The sequence below is a fragment of the Peromyscus eremicus genome, chromosome 7 (assembly GCF_949786415.1).
Source record: "Peromyscus eremicus chromosome 7, PerEre_H2_v1, whole genome shotgun sequence".
Lineage (NCBI taxonomy): Eukaryota > Metazoa > Chordata > Mammalia > Rodentia > Cricetidae > Peromyscus > Peromyscus eremicus.
The window spans coordinates 117,386,463-117,402,497 of record NC_081422.1 but is presented as its reverse complement, the minus strand read 5'-3'; the positions used below and the strand labels follow the sequence as shown (position 1 = coordinate 117,402,497).

At 43.2% G+C, this 16,035-nt stretch overlaps 1 protein-coding gene across 2 annotated transcripts in view; it reads right to left on the bottom strand.

The window, feature by feature from the left end:
- Positions 1-16,035, bottom strand: part of Lars2 (leucyl-tRNA synthetase 2, mitochondrial) — a 111,091-nt gene that overhangs the window by 37,201 nt on the left and 57,855 nt on the right. For both annotated transcript variants that reach the window (XM_059269005.1, XM_059269007.1), the window contains 5 exons: positions 15,048-15,191; positions 9,096-9,203; positions 8,572-8,731; positions 4,379-4,483; positions 1,158-1,273 (listed from right to left, as the gene is read on the bottom strand). In XM_059269005.1, the coding sequence (XP_059124988.1) occupies positions 1,158-1,273; positions 4,379-4,483; positions 8,572-8,731; positions 9,096-9,203; positions 15,048-15,191 (633 nt within the window). The remainder of the gene's footprint in view (positions 1-1,157; positions 1,274-4,378; positions 4,484-8,571; positions 8,732-9,095; positions 9,204-15,047; positions 15,192-16,035) is intronic.

The following is a 16,035-nucleotide window of genomic DNA, read 5'->3' as shown; positions in this document are numbered from 1 at the left end:
TTAGGGCTTTATGTTCAAATCTCCTGGGCAACTATAACTACTCCTGATGTCTACTACTCATGTCCTCACTATCATTGGTCATTAGGTTGAAATATCTGGATTGAGACTCAACCATCAGATTGTTATTTTATTTGTTTTGTTTCTTGAGACAGTGTCGCACATAGCCTAGGCTGGTTTCAAACTCTATGTAGCCAGGATAGACTTGAACTCCTAACCTTCCTGCCTTACTTCCCAAATGTTAGGATTATAGGTATGCATCACCACACTCTTCTGTCAAGCACTAATATCTGAAAACACTTTCCTAGTGTTTCCACTGTGTAGCCAAGTTTAAAAATGAACCCTCTAAACCAGTGCCCTCAAGTTTTAATGTGCATACAAATCACTCAGGGATCTCGTGTTAACGTTGGTACCTGAGTCACTGATCTAGAAACCAGACTTTTAGCAGCAAGGCTAAAAAAAAAAAAAAAAAAAGCCAGTGATTCTCAACAGTGGTCACTGGACCAGCAGCAGCACCATGCAAATTTGCTGGAAACAGAACTCTTGGGAAGAGTCAGGATCTCTGAAAATGTATTGCTAGTCAGTGTTTTAACAAGGCCAGCACGATGCTGATATATGTGCTCAAGTCTGAGACTCACCTAAGCCACTTCCCACTTTAGCCTCCTACCCCAAAACTGCCTCTTCCACCACACTTTCTGGTTCAGTTCAGCACTGGTGGGGTTCGCATCCTGCCAAATGTACCAAATCAAACAAGAGATAACCTTGACTAAGCCAACACAACTCAGCATTTATTCCTTTCTGTAATTGAGTTAAACTTTGGGTGGAAACAACAGATAATCTGGAACGAGGCATCATCTTCCCCAGGAAGAAGAGTCAGCACCAGTCACCTCTCCAAGAAGCCAAAGATTCTTTTGGAAATATCATTCTCAAGCAAAATTCTCAAATGAAGTTGTTCTAGGGTTGGACTAGATTTCAAGCTAAGAAACTTCTAGGTGTTGAAGAATCGTTTTTTGTTCTGAGAAACCAAGCAAGGCTACAAGGCTGCTGGGGTAAGAGAATGAAAGGGCAGGCTGCGCTATGACTGTAAGAGCATGTCTTCACACCAATCTCATGGTCTTGATTCACAAGTTAATTCTCAGGCACAGGCTGGGGGCACCAACCTCAGCAGATCTGCTCAGTCTCTCTGTGCCATCTGATGAAATTTCAATGACATTGGAGTAGGGCAGGCCCAGGGTTTGGGCTATCCTGGTGTCTTCTGAGCTGGTGCTGGGGATTCCTGTTCAGAGGGAAAAAAAAAAAACACAAAACATCATCTCCTCTTAAGTGCTCAAAGCAAAGAATGAGGCAAGCACTGATGCATGGTCTTAGCTTCTTGAAGAGAAGCCAGGAAGCCCCACCACACAGGGCAATGGGACACGGCCTCAGAGAGCCTGACACCAGCACAGCTGTTCGCCATGCTGGGGTTATTTCCTGTAGGTCTTTTTCTCGGCTTTTTCTGATTCTTAAAAACATAGTTGCAAGCCTAAAAATCTACCATATATGCTACTGAAACTTTACATTACAGGTGTGAGGGGAGCCTCTTGAATCTCCTCAGTGGCTTCCTGTTGGGAAGCAGTGCTGACTTCACTAGCATTTTAACACCCTAAAAAAATCCCCCAAGTCTGGACACTGAAAGCTATGTCCCTGAGATCAGAAGAACATTCTGAACAGGCATTTATTCTTCAACCCGCATATATTCTTAAGGAAATGAGGTGGGACACAAGAAAACCACTCACTCAGAGTGGGGAAACCTGCTGTTCTGTCTTCAGCTGTCACAGAAGCAGGCTTTGGTGGTTCTGTGGGACAGGGTTCCGAATGTGGTACTGCTGACATGATGGATTATTCTGAGCACAGTAGTACAGGGAGCATTCTACACCATCCTGGCCCCTTCCCAGACTACTTCTTCAGCAGGGACAAACAAAATATCTCCCAAATTTGCCCAATGTCTCCTGGTGCTGACACCTCTCTCATGGAGAATGCTGGACATGATCCACCCGTGAAGGGTCACACAAGAAGGTTAAGTAAGCTAGCTCTTCTGCAAAACAGTTCCAGAGGAGTGGCTTAAGGTCCAGAGACATGTCTAAAGTTCCACAGTATAGTGCAAAGCTGTGTCATTTCCAACTGAGTTGTGACAGGAAGCACCAAGTCAAGTGAATGAATGTCAGTGGACTGAGGTGCAGGGCAAACAGTATCAACAAGTCTTTACAGTCACAGGGGGAAGATGATGGTCATTCACCAAATTTTCAATGTCCAGCTTAGCGTGACTCAGTGACAGTCCAAAGAGTACTCCAGGCTGGGTGCTGGTGGCACACGCCTTTAATCCTAGCACTTGGGAGGCAGAGGCAGGTGGATCCCTGTGAGTTCAAGGCCAATCTAGTCTATAAAGTGAGTTCCAGGACAGCCAGGGCTGTTACATGAAGAAACCTTGTCTAGAAAAACAAAAAACAATAACAAAAAAAGAGAACTCTAAAATATGACATATTCTAACTGTGCAGGTTGAATGGTGAAAAATTCTGCTTTATTTCTTACGTGTTTCTGCTTCTGTCCTTAGAAGGTTTCAGAAACAACACTTTAGAAAATACTAATTATATAACTAAGGGAAATCGAGACAACAGAAAAACAATTTCCCATGCTCACCTAAAAACATCCAAATCCTTAGAACTTTAATATTGCATCAGTGATGTAGCCCAAAATATCAAACACCCCCTTGTCTGCCCCAAACAGCCATATCAAGACTCTCTTCCCTGTTTACTCTGGCTGGCTATTTAAAACATCTTACTAGTTATAAAATGCGTGGTTATAATGGTCAGAAGTGACCCGAGTGCTCAGTGGCAGCTTTCTGCTTTGAAACCTCTTCAAAACACTTCACCAAAGTGACCTGAGGTCATTTCAATACAAAATGTTACTTGTTCTGCATGTTCATAGCTGTGATCTCCCACAGGAAACAGGTGAGAGGAGCATCAGTATGTTCTGAAGGCAGATTTTAGATAGCACTGTCATTAGGTCCCCTTCCTGTTCCAGGACAATAGATGAGTATTACTTACAAATAAGACTGCTTCTAACTATGCCTTTGTATACTGCTTCGTGACTCTTTCTTGAGTAGTTCAGATTAGCCTCCTCCACAATGCTAAGGCCTAGCCTATATGGATCAGATGTACTTGGAACTCCTGTCTCTGCACTTGCTGGTAGTTTTGTGAATTTTATTTTGTTTGGTTTGGATTGGTTTTGTGAGACAGGATCTTACAGTATCCTACAACCATTTGCAGATGCAAGATTCTCCTGCCTCAGGCTTCTTAGTGCTGGGACTGAGTCACTAAACCTGACTTGGATTTTAAAATTAGATTTTTAGTCTGTGTTGTATTATCTCCCATATCATGTGTCCAAGTGTTCAAAACTAACACATGATCCATGAGTCTGGGCTTTTTAAATACTCAATAGCAACCAGGAAGGCATGACATACCTAATATGCTTTATGTTAAAAAATTAAAAATTGTTTTATTTATTATTATTAGTATGTGTACATGTATGTGTACATGTGAACATCTGGAAGACAGCTTTCCTAATCAGGTTCTAGTAACTATACTCAGGTTGACAGGCTTGAGTGACAAGCACTTTTACACACTGAGCCGTCTCACCATCCCCACAATATGCTTTCAAATACACAGGGTTTTTTTTTGTTGTTGTTGTTTGTATGCTTGCTTTTGCCTTTTAAAGATGTGTTTTACCATGTTGTATGGGCTTTAAACTTGTGATACGAGATTGGAGAGATGGCTCAGCAGTTAAAAGAACTTGTTGTTCTTATAGAGGACCTGGGTTCAGTTCCCAGCACCCACATGACAGCTCACAACAATTTGTAACTCCAGTTCCAGGAGATCTGATTGCTTTTTCTGACCTCCAAAGGCACAAGGCATATAAATGGTACACATACACACATGCAGGCAAAACACTCATACACATAAAATACATTCAAAAAACAAAAAACAAAAAACAAAAAACCTTAAGCTTGTGATTGTCCCACCTCAGGCTCCTGAATGCTAGGAATTCAAGTGTCTACCACCATGCTTTTGAATTCGTAGTTCTTAACTAAAGAATGATTACATAGAAGATAAGTGACTGGAGTTGCAGCTCATGGTAAATTGCTTTGCTAACAATGTGTGAAGCCCTAGATTTGATCCTCAGCTCCAAAGAGAATGAAGAAAAGGGACACAAGTTTCATTAAGAGGCAAAACCCATCACAGAATCAATGGTAAACTCCTCTTAAGTGACAGCAAGAACTGTGAGCCCTTTGCCCTTAAACCTGCATAATGCATTAGCATGGGATGACATCTAAACAGCGACATACCTATTTTTGAATCTAGAGAACCTTCTAAGTCATCCTTGGCCGTGATAACGATGGGGACCTCCTGCAGGGTGAGGATGTTCACAGCCACCACTGGTGTGAGGCAGTCTGGAAACAAGAACAGATCCATCAGCTGGACACACCCAGAGTAGACAAGTGAGAAAAGCAGCCAACATCTTCCATGCTGTGTGCTAATTGCTAATGAGCTGGTCCTTTGAAGGATATTAGCAGATAATTTACACCAGCATAAATAAGAAGACTAAACAAGAATGGGAGAAAAGTGTTGTCCATCCATATACATGAAGAAATGAGAAGGATGTTTCAGAGTTCCAGATGGAAAAGCCATCTCATTACCACCTTTTACTTTTCAAAATTATCTCCAGCAGTGAAAATAATAAAACACACAAAACCTTCCTGTAGTGAAAAGAGGAGACATAAACTTCTAAAGCAAATGGATAATGTGGCTAGCAAGCAGAAAACAGCAGAGCAGAAATCAGGAAAAGAGGTTTCCAGACATGCAGAGAACAGAACAGTTCCTTCCCATGGACCCTTTCATAGGAGATAGTGGGATATGTGTGTTCTTGCAAGATGAAAGGCTAAATGGAGAAAAAGACAGGTGTAGGATCCAGGAGACAAGGACTCAACAAAGAAAAGACACAAGAACATTCAAGAAAGAAGTCAGAGGAACTTTAAACATATAGCTGAGGCGTGGAGGGTGACCAAGTCAGACCTGAACCAAACAGTATCCTGAGCATCTTTGGGAAAATGAAAGAACTAATAAGATTGTTTGAGTTTGGAGAAAACTCTACCAAGAGTTTTAAAGAGCTGACAGAATGTGGTGAGATTCTGCCAGAAATTCAAAGAACACAATGAGAGAAAGGTAGAGACACACACAGAGAGAGACTATGAATTTTAGAAAAAAAAAAAGTTATATAAGAATGAGAAAGTTAGGCTGGGCCTGGTGGTATATGTCCATAATCCCAGCCCTCTGGAGGCTGGGGCAGGATTGTGAGTTTAAGGGTATCCTGAGCTACACAGTGACTTCTAGACTAACCTGGGCTACACAGAAAGAACCTGTCTCTAAAATAAACAAGTAAACAAACAGAACAATGTAATCACAGTATACAAGACCCAGTTACAAATATTTATGAGGCAAATGACTTGCAATTTACCCAGTCATTTATTATCATGAATGAACAGTAGTGGGGAAAGAGCCATACATTGACATCCTCCATGAATATGTGGACTAGAAGCATAAATACCCAAAGTCCAGAGGAAAGAACAGTAACTGACAAATGCTGTAACTTGCTTGCGTTTATTTACAACATCACCATTGGTAAGAGCGATCACTGACTGTACTTTGCAATTCATACTTAACAACACTTGTTTTAAACATTCATATAGTTATCTAGAACAGATTCTATAAGCCCTCAAATTGAAATTGACCAAGAATCAGGATTTACATTTCAAAAAGGTAAAGGCAGGCTCTCAGCTGCTGCTCCAGCGTCATATTCCCTGCCATGATGGTCATGGACTCATCATCTGAAACTATAAGCCCAATAAACAAATTATTCTAAGAGTTGCTTTGGCCATAGTGTCTTGTCTTAATACAGGAAAAGAAAAGCAACTAAGATAATTCCTCAGCTTATCATGTGAAGGTGCTTTGAATTTATGGTGTCTTCAGCTCAGAGATTGTAATCTTTTATAACTTATTAGCTCATTAATTATTAAAATTACTTCATTTTGTGGCCCCAAATGAACTATGAGGGGGATAATGTATGACCTGGATACTTACAGTATTTAGCTTTTTAATGTTACCTTTTCAACCATCACAGCTTCAAGGAATCTCAAATTACTCAAAAGGGAGCTCTCCCTTCCAACAGTTGAAATTAATTCTTTCTTTCTTTCTTTTTTTAAGCAGAGTAAAAAAATCCGAGATGATTAACCTTCATTGTCAACTTTCCTGGACTTTAAAATCACCATGAAAATATATCTCTGGGTATATCCGTAAGGAGTTTCCAAAAAGAATTAACTGAGATAGGGGGAAGACCAACCCTGAGTATGGGGGTCTTGGACTGAATAAAAAGGAGAAAGTGAGCTAAACAGCAGCATTCACCTCTCTCTCTGCTTCCCAGCTGTCTCAGTCAGTGTTCTATTGCTGTGAGGAGACACCATGACCACAGCAACTCTTATAAAGAAAGCATTGGCCGGGCGGTGGTGGCGCACACCTTTAATCCCAGCACTCGGGAGGCAGAGCCAGGCGGATCTCTGTGAGTTCGAGGCCAGCCTGGACTACCAAGTGAGTGCCAGGAAAGGCGCAAAGCTACACAGAGAAACCCTGTCTCGAAAAATAAAAAAAAAAAAAAAAAAAGAAAAAAAAAGAAAGCATTTAATTGGCGCTTGCTTACAGTTCAGAGGGTTAGTTTTTTGTCATCAAGGCAGGAGCACAGAGACTGGGAGCACAGTGGCAGACAGGCACGGTACTGGAGGAGTAACTGAGAGCTACACCCTGATCTACAGGCAGAGAGACAGAGAAAGACCACCCCAGTGACTCACTTCCTCCAACAAGGCCACACCTCCTAATTCTCTCAAATTGTGCCATTTCCTGGTGATCAAGCATTCAAATATATGAGCCTATGGGGGCCATTCTTATATAAACCACCACAATGACTATGGATACAATGTAACCAACTGCCTCAAATTCCTGTTACCATAATTTTTCTACCCTCAAACTTTCCTTAAGTTGCTTTTGTCAGAAAAATAATGAATACCTGAGACATGGGCACAGAGGCCTTAAAAGCACACATGGAATTTTAACTTGTTTTTCTTTATTTTAATATATAACAAAAAAAGGTGAAGGCAAGGGACAAGACCTGCCGTGTGTTGGATGTGTTCTGTCCTAAGCCCAGAGGAACCTATAGTCAGGATTGTAAAAACCTGTCTCTGACCCAGGAGACGGGGGCCCACAGCAGGCTCCTAGGCAGGGTGGGTGACTAGAGTTGTTCTCATTGCACTCAGGAAACAACCACTGTCTGAAGCAGAAGTAAACTGTCATGACCCTGTCTCTCCAGTTTACATCATCCTAAACAGTTTGACAACCCAATAATTCAGATGTGAGCTACAGGTTAAAGTTCACAGTGTACAAGGAATCATAAAGATGAGATTTCTGCAGAGACATTTAATCCTTCTCCAGAGACCTACTTCTAATCAACAAGGGTGTCCTTTCACCCACATCCCCTCCCTGGCTGGCTGCAGTTTTGTGTCTAATCAAAGGTGTGTGGTCTTCTCTTTGCCAAGGAAAAGGCCAGAAGTCCCAGTGACAGCAATCACTCAGGGAAACCCAGAACAGGCAACTGAATGTTGCCAATTTTTATCCTCATGTTTTAAAATTTTAGTGAATTTTTTTATTTATGGGAGGGAAGAGTGGGAGCGTGTGCCACAATATGTGCGCGTGCATGTGCGTGCATGCGTGCGTGTGTGTCTGTGTCTGTGTGTGTCTGTGTATGTGTCTCTGTGTGTCTGTGTCTGTATGTGTCTGTGTCTGTGTGTGTCTCTGTGTGTGTCTGTGTATATATATGTGTGTCTATGTATGTATATGTGTGTCTGTGTGTGTATGTGTGTGTGTCTGTGTGTGTGTCTGCGTGTGTGTGTCTGTGTGTGTGTGTCTGTGTGTGTGTGTGTGTATGTGTGTGTGTGTCTGTGTCTGTGTGTGTGTGTCTGTGTGTGTGTGTAGGTCAAAGGACTTACAGGAGTCTGCCCTCTCCTTCTACCATGTGGGTCATGAGGATTGAACTGAGGTCTTCAGGCTTGATGATGATAAGCACCTTTATCCGCTGAGCCATCTCTCCAGCCCTTTTTCAGTAAAGTTTTATTTGCTGGAGGAATTAAAAATTCGAGAGGTGATTCTTTATCAGAAGAAAGCTTTAAACTAATATTGAATCAAAAGGTAAAGAACTGAGCTTCTGGGCAAATTCTGGATGCAGAAAGGCTGGGACTCGGGGAAACTCAGGACAGACAACTTAATGTTGCTAGAGCTGTTTTAGCCTCAGGTTTTGAGATAAAAAAGTAAAAATTACAGCTAAGATGAAGAACAGAGGATGGAAACTGGCAGACATGTGGGAAGTGTATGGGTCTTGGGAACTGCTACCCAGATGAAGGATGTAACTCCATAAGCCTGTGCTCACCACATAGCTCACCTCTGCCAGAGACTACTGCCTTCTGCAAGGTTTTCTTCAGAGAACTGCAGCCATGTAGAAGCCTGTGGTTAGGAGAAATGGCCACATGAGAAATGCCATAAATGGCCTCAGGGGTGGCTGTGTATGCTGTCAGTTTCTCTCCTGTGTCTTGTCCATCAACCTGGCAGGATAAAACATGACATTTCATTTTCAGTCCTCCTTCTGAGCTATGTGGCTCCTCATTCCACCCCTTCCCTCATTTCCAAACAGCCAGGGCAGCTTCTGACCACAGGACCAGGAATGTATAAGAGGAGGGGCCAGGCAGAAGAACAGAAGGGGGACTCCTTGGTTAGTCCCCATTCTGCACTCAGCACCAGGCATCGCAAGATAAAATAGAGAAAGCTTGCTCAGAAAGATGCCCTCCTGGTTCTCTTCTTGCTGGGCAGTGCTGCAGTTAGGTGCAGAGCTGCTGTGCATTCAAAGAGCTCCAAAATGCAAGAGAGATCTGTGGGCATGAATGCTGGGGGGTGCCAGTGTGTTATTACCTTTAATGTGAAGTCCAGGTGGCAGCCTACACAGTCTCCAATCCAGTGGGCCTGCATGCCTTTTATTCCGTACCACTCTGGGAGGTCTGCCAACGCGTCCTGCATGGCCTGGGGAAATAAGAAAAGAACAGGAACGTAGCAGTGCAAAGCTCACTCAAGAACAACTGGTGAGGGGCTTGAGGTAGGAAAAGTGGGGACATGGGAGAAAGTTCTAGACATCAGACTCCTTCATTCTTATGCCTCAGGAGAGGTAGCAAAAGACAACAGAGGCACTCAATTCACAGGCCCATCTAAGCAAGATCGACCTGACCTACTTCTGTTCAAGGTTCAAGGTTTCATGGAAGAAAGAAAGCTAATGGACAAAGACCTCAATTCACATCATTGCTGAAAGTGTTTACAGTATCCTCTTCCCAATTTGAGGGTCAAAATAAGCTCACGATCTGCAGATGAGCTCCACCCCTCCCCACTTTTCCCTCCACCTCTCCCCACTGTTCCCTGCCACAGAATACTCCTGTTGACTGCTGCTAATTCCCACACAATTTTGTATCACCCTCCCACTGGGCCACACCAACAGAACCTCACCTTGTGATTATTTCCTCCTCCTCTTCCTCCTCTCCCTCCTCTTCCTGTTCCTCCTCTACCTTTGCTAGTTCTTTTTGTTTGTTTTGATATAGAGTCTTAGCCCAGGCTGACTTTGAATCTCCAATCCTCTTGCCCTCTCCTCCAGAATGCTGAGGTTACATGTTTAGCAGTCAGTGGTTTTGTTTTGTTTTCTTCCCAGATTGCAGGACAAGGGTGGGAAACTCCTGGTGGAGGGGCTTAGGCTTAAAATATTCAGATGGAAATGAGGCCAAAACACTCAAATAGGAAGCAATGTCAATGTTTTCACGCGCTAATTCTGGAAAGATGCTGGCCTCAAATCTAAGCAAACCTATGAATATTTTTACAAAGTGAAATAATTTTTTAAATTGGCCAAGTAAAACCAATATCTTGAAGCACCAAACAAGCTCTTTTCAGTTCCCTGTATAAAAAATGCATTTATTCAAGGCTAATTTTGGATAAGCAGGTCTTTAGGGAATGCTCACCCCACAATACAGCAGACGACAGAGCAGCAACACTCAGCTTTTCTTGGCCATAGCTGTCCATCCCCTCCTTGTGGGGGCAGTCCTGATCTCATCTCACACCTCTACCCTTGGCAAGTAGTTCCTCTTCCCACCACGTAAACCACAGGTATAGAAATCCAGTTGGCTCACAGAATACAAAAATCTGGGGAAATGCCATGTTTTTAGACACACACACACACACACACACACACACACACACACACACACACACACACACGAGGTATGAAATCCGGAAGAGTCAGGCTTGGTGGACACACAATCCTGGCACTTGGTAGGCTGAGGCAGGATGATCTGGAGTTCAAGGCCAGCAAGAGACCCTGTGCACAAACATACACAAATAAAAGTGTCCACAAAAACCAAAAACAAACAAACAAAAATATAGCTCTCACCTCCCAAGGGAGAAGAGATGGTTTTATTTTGGAGTCAAATATGAATGACTATAGCCCAAGAACACAGATTTAGGTTACACCAAATTCCATGTTCTAATGTGGTAAAACTTTGAGGAAGTTTTTATAGTAACAGAACAAAGAAAGCCATAAATCAAGGCACTCTGTAAAGGCACTGGTGAGAGCAGCAGGCAGGCAGCTACAGCAAAGTAAGAAACCTCTACTCGGGGCCTCAGAGCCTACTTGACAGCATTCTTAGCACTTTGATTGGCTGGAAACTAGTGGTCTGTTTATACATTCCAAAGAAAAACTAGAATTCTGTTTATACATTGCCAAGGATTTAGCTAATGGTCACAGAGACTTTAGGTTAAAGTACAGAGGGGGCAACAAATGGCTACTAAGAGGGCTACGTCGCTCCAAGAAAATGTGGGTATGGATTTGCAACATTCTAACCTCTCCACACGTCTGAAGTTCTAATCAGTGAACCTGCCTTGTAGAAGATTCAGTGGAAATATAGTTCTTTTCAGGAGCTTTCATTCACAAAAGTAAATGTGAGGAAGCGGATATGTCACAAGTTGGAAGAATGCATCTCCCTCTGCCCTGTTCCACAGACGCCCAGGCAGGGCACAATTCAGAAACTACCATTTAATAAGGATAGTTAGCTAAAACTGCTAATGGGAATGAGACATCTAACACAGCCAAACCCCCTGTCTACTGCATGGAAAACACCATCCACCCTCCTCCCCTCAAGGGTAAGGCAGCACAGAAGCCCATGAGACACCGCCCCACACTGTCTTCTCTCCTATCTCAACTCTCTGTGTCAGTCAGTGGCTGAGATCATCAACTCTGAAGGGCTGGGCAGTGGTGAAAGGAAGAAATGTAACACACTGCACAACAGCTTTTAATAAAATGGTTTTCTGTTTCAGAGTTCCCTTTAGACTCTGGAACACAAGTGAATGAGAGGGCTCCTGGACATAGCCTAGCTCCTAAGCTGACCATATGGACAGCCTTGGGGCAAACACAGAGCTCTGAAGATCCTGTGCCAGACGGACCTCAGGCCAAGCCATCACCCACTGCTCAATCCTCCTCCACTTGGACTGCAGAAGCTGAAAAGCCCACATCCACTTTGCTCTCCCCCTTAATGCTGGGGATGGCCATGTGACACAAAACATGAATGGAATTCTATTGGGGGTGGTGGTTCTGGGAAATTTCTTGCTTTCCAGATAAAAGGACTCATTTGTGCTGCTCCTGTTGCTTCTGTCTTGAATGGAGATGTGGAATCTGAAGGGAGCTGCAGTAGCCTTCTAGCAACCATAAGATCACAAGCAGAAAGAAAAGGCCAAGAGAAGCACTGAGATGCTGTCAGAGCTCTTATACCAATTTGGTACCAGCAACTGGTTCCCATTATGTGGGAAAAGTAACTTCCTCTTGTTTAAACCACCATGACTTGGGTTTTCAGTTGCTTGCAGCTGAAAGCATTCTTAGTTGGTCCAATGTCTCATCCTTATCTACACAGTCGGGCTTCTTCACTAATTCATGACAATTATACCAGGTTTTCAAGGGTCCTTCCTATTTCATTGGATCTTTAGGAATCTGGACCAAATTTTCCAAGCTCCTATATTTTTCCCTCTCCACTCAAGTGTCTGATGGCCATCTCAGACTCAAAGAACTACCTCTTCCCATGAGGACTACCTCTTCCCATTGGGACTACCTCTACCCAGGAAGACTACCTCTATCCAAGAGAGTGGTCTAACCCTGAATGTCCCATCAAGTCAGGTCTTCCTGGATGCTACCGCTACCTGCATCCTCTCATCCAATAGATCACCAAGCTCGGGGGATTCTGCCTCTGAGTACTTTTCTAACGCCCTTCTACTTCTCCTAGCTAAGTCTAGATTCTGCATGTTGGGACCACTGCAAAAGCATTTGGACTGATGCCTGCAGCCACAACTATCTACTCCACAATGTTCTTATGAAAACAAAATTCTGGGGACTACTGAGATGGCTCCATGGTTAACAGTGCTTTCTGCTCTTGAGAGGCGTGAGTTCAGCTTCCAGCATCCACTCTGGGTGGCTCACAACCATCTGTAACTTCAGTTCTGTGAGATCCAGAACTTCTGGCCTCCTTAGGCACTTGTACTCACATGCACATGATTTTAAAACTATATATAAATCTTAAAAAAAAAAAAAAAAAAAAAAAAAAGAACTACCTCATGGTTCTGACATTACTCCCTTCTTTACAATATTTCATTATTTCATATGGTTCCTGTGCTGAAGCCAAAATTTGTCAGACTTGATCCAGCCCCTAATCACCTCTCCAGACCTACTTTGAGTTTTCCCATGTGGCTCTCAAGTTTAACTTGCAATGTTCATCTCTTAGCTTTTCAACCCCCAGCACACATCTATCTGCTAGTGCCATTCAATATGTGTTCCCAATACAAGGTGGGGCTGTCATGAGGGAGTGTCCTCACAACACAGTGTTGGCTTTTCTGTTCCACTCTTGCTTGTCTCTCTGCAACACAAGGTGGGGCTGTCATGAGGGAGTGTCCTCACAACACAGTGTTGGCTTTAGGATCTGCTCCACTCTTGCTTGTCTCTCTGCAGCCCCAACACTGAAGCTTTCATTTCCAGTTGGTTCACTGTTATAGGTGGTTTCTGTTCTCCTGAAATTCAATGATCGTCTTTTCTTTTTAAGTCCTGTTCATTTATATAACAAATGCCTTGGTTTTATAAACTAACTTCAACCCCTTGGTCCATGTCTAAACTTTTTTTTTTTTAATTAAAGGTCACAGTATCCTGCTTTAAAAAAAAAGATGTAGTAATTTTTATTACATGCTGGGTACTGCAGATGATACCTTACAAGGGCGCTGGATCATGCTTGACCCCCTTTGGGTCTATTTTGTTCTAGAAGTTCTATTTGAGTCTCTCAGAGGCTTACTTTTAATCTTCAGTAAGGCCACTCTAGTCTGTTTTTATCCTCAGTCCTAGGGTGTTTTCCATGCTTTCAAACATGGCCTTTGGAGATTCAATGCCTCTCTTAGCCAGGCATAATCCAAGGGTTTCCATGTGCCACACAGCCCTGGGTCTGCTCTGCTCTCCTACCAGAGCCACTTGCTGGGCCAGCATCATGGACTCTCCCTCTTCTCCCAATTTTCAGTGCCGACCTCCTAAGAGCTTTTTCAATAAATCTGCAGAGGAGTTCAACAAGAACCAAGAGTTACCATGGCAACTCAGCATTTCTGCTGAACAGTTGAAAATTCACAGCTGACAGTTTAAAGAACAATGCCTCTGGTGCCAGGTTATTACATTACCAACTCAAAGCAGAGGTCAAAACACAGGCGCTAACCAGGTGGCCTTCCAACGCTGCCATTAGAGTTGCATGGCAGGGAGAGACTGGCACCCCTCCTTTCCAATATGCCACCAGAGAGTCTCTGGAGGGCTGGAGGGACATGGTGGATCTGAGGCTAGCAGAGAGGACCTACGCAGAGAGCTACATTCAGCTTTGCTTTCCTCCAGGCATTGACTAATAAGCTCTTTTGAACCTTTTCCAGATCCATGCCCAGGATCAGCTATAAAAATGAACTAAAAAAATGAACCTCACTGCAGACAGTCTTTAGAGGGAGGACAATGAGGGTCTGCTGAGCTGGTGGGACATGGTTTGGGTTTGGCCCAGAATGTGGAAACCAGAAGTTGCCTAGAACTCTGTGCTTTCTCTGTACATGAGCCCTATACATAATATCCTATCCCAGTTATCTGCAGATGAGTCACAGACTTTGTCTGGGCATGCTATGGGTTGCCTTTGAGACTTAAGTCAAAATAGAAGCACTGAGTATTACACACATACAGAACTCATGACTTTGTCCAGGCCACTATGACTTAGTAAGCAATTCTGCTTCTACTGTTGGCTTTATCTTGAATCTCTGAATACAGAAATCAGCCAGAAGGTACTTGAACCATCAACAGGTCTAATCACTCATCTTGCTCACCAGGAAACTGAGACCTAGGGTAGCCTTCACAATTGACCAGAGATATAGCAGAGTCACCTCTGGAGCTTTGGACATGGCCCAGCTCATTCCTACCCTGGCCTTCCCTCCTAGAGATCAGTCAGCTCTTCACTTCTAGGTCACTATAAGCAATGGTGCAGTGAAACTAGAACTCAAGCCCTCTGTAGCATCACAAAGACTCATTCCTCTTTTCTTTCTTGGATGCATAATTACAGACAGAGTTACTGTTGCTTTGTGACAGCTCAGCAAACAATGACCTGGAATGACCTCTAGGTGCCTTTCTTGTTAAAACTTCAAGACCCTTGCCCACCACCCTGTATGTGAACACTGAGGCTCTCTGCCTCCTATCTCTAAAGTTTCTGCTTAGGCTCCTTCAACAGAATTGCCAGTGTGGTCTACCCACATATTGGGCATTACTGAGAGTCTCTTACCACCACTTACCTTTGCATATGCAGTTGTCTTAATGAACCACTGTCGGAGGTATTTCTTCTCCACCTTGGCTCCGGAACGCCATGAACAGCCATATTCATTCACTTGCTCATTGGCCAGCACTGTTTGATCCACTGGATCCCAGTTAACCAAAGCCTGTTAGGACGCAGGAGACAGAGGGGTACACTGTGGTGAATGACCTGTGGAGGTGCCCTTGGAAAACAAAGTTGTAATAGAACAGTGTGGCTCCAAGCCTGAGGGCATCTTTAGGGTGGGCTGCCTGGTGAATGGGCCACTAGCAAGCTGTGACAAGGACACATGAAATGCCCTTGTTAGAGTAGACTTGGGGAAGATGGAAGTCTGTGAGCATATGTCTTAACTTTATGTTTTTCTTGAATGACAGGATGAACATTCAGGATTTGAAATTTTAGAACACTTTGGAAAAGAAGAAAAAAAGGTATCTATTTGAAGTTTAGAAGAAAAGGGTTACTGCAGAAGAAATAAATATACTGGTTTTAATAACAACACTAACTTTTACTGAGTGGTAACCAGGTGATGGTTCCCACGTTAAGTGGTTTACAGCTAAGCGGCTGTCTAGCTCAGGTTTAGCTTGAGTATTCCTGCCTCAGTCTTCCCGAGAGCCAGGATTACAGTTGTGTGCCATCACCCTTGGCTTATATGTGGCCTTTTAATTCTCACAACCAGCTTTGTGGTAAGAAGACTCTTACCCTCAGAGAATCATATCACAGAGAATGAATATGAGGAGTAAAGAAGCAATATAACACACCTAAGGTCTCAGAGACACTGACAGACAGGGGAGGAATTCCAGTCTGTGTTTAAAGACTGCAGTTTAAGTTAATGTGTATTATATAGAAAGTAGACAAGTCTTAAGTGAACAATTAATGAATTTTTAAATGAGTAAACATGTAACCACTATTCATGTCAAAATATAGAACATTTTCAGCACCACAAGAAAACTGCTTTGCTTTTTGCCTTCAAC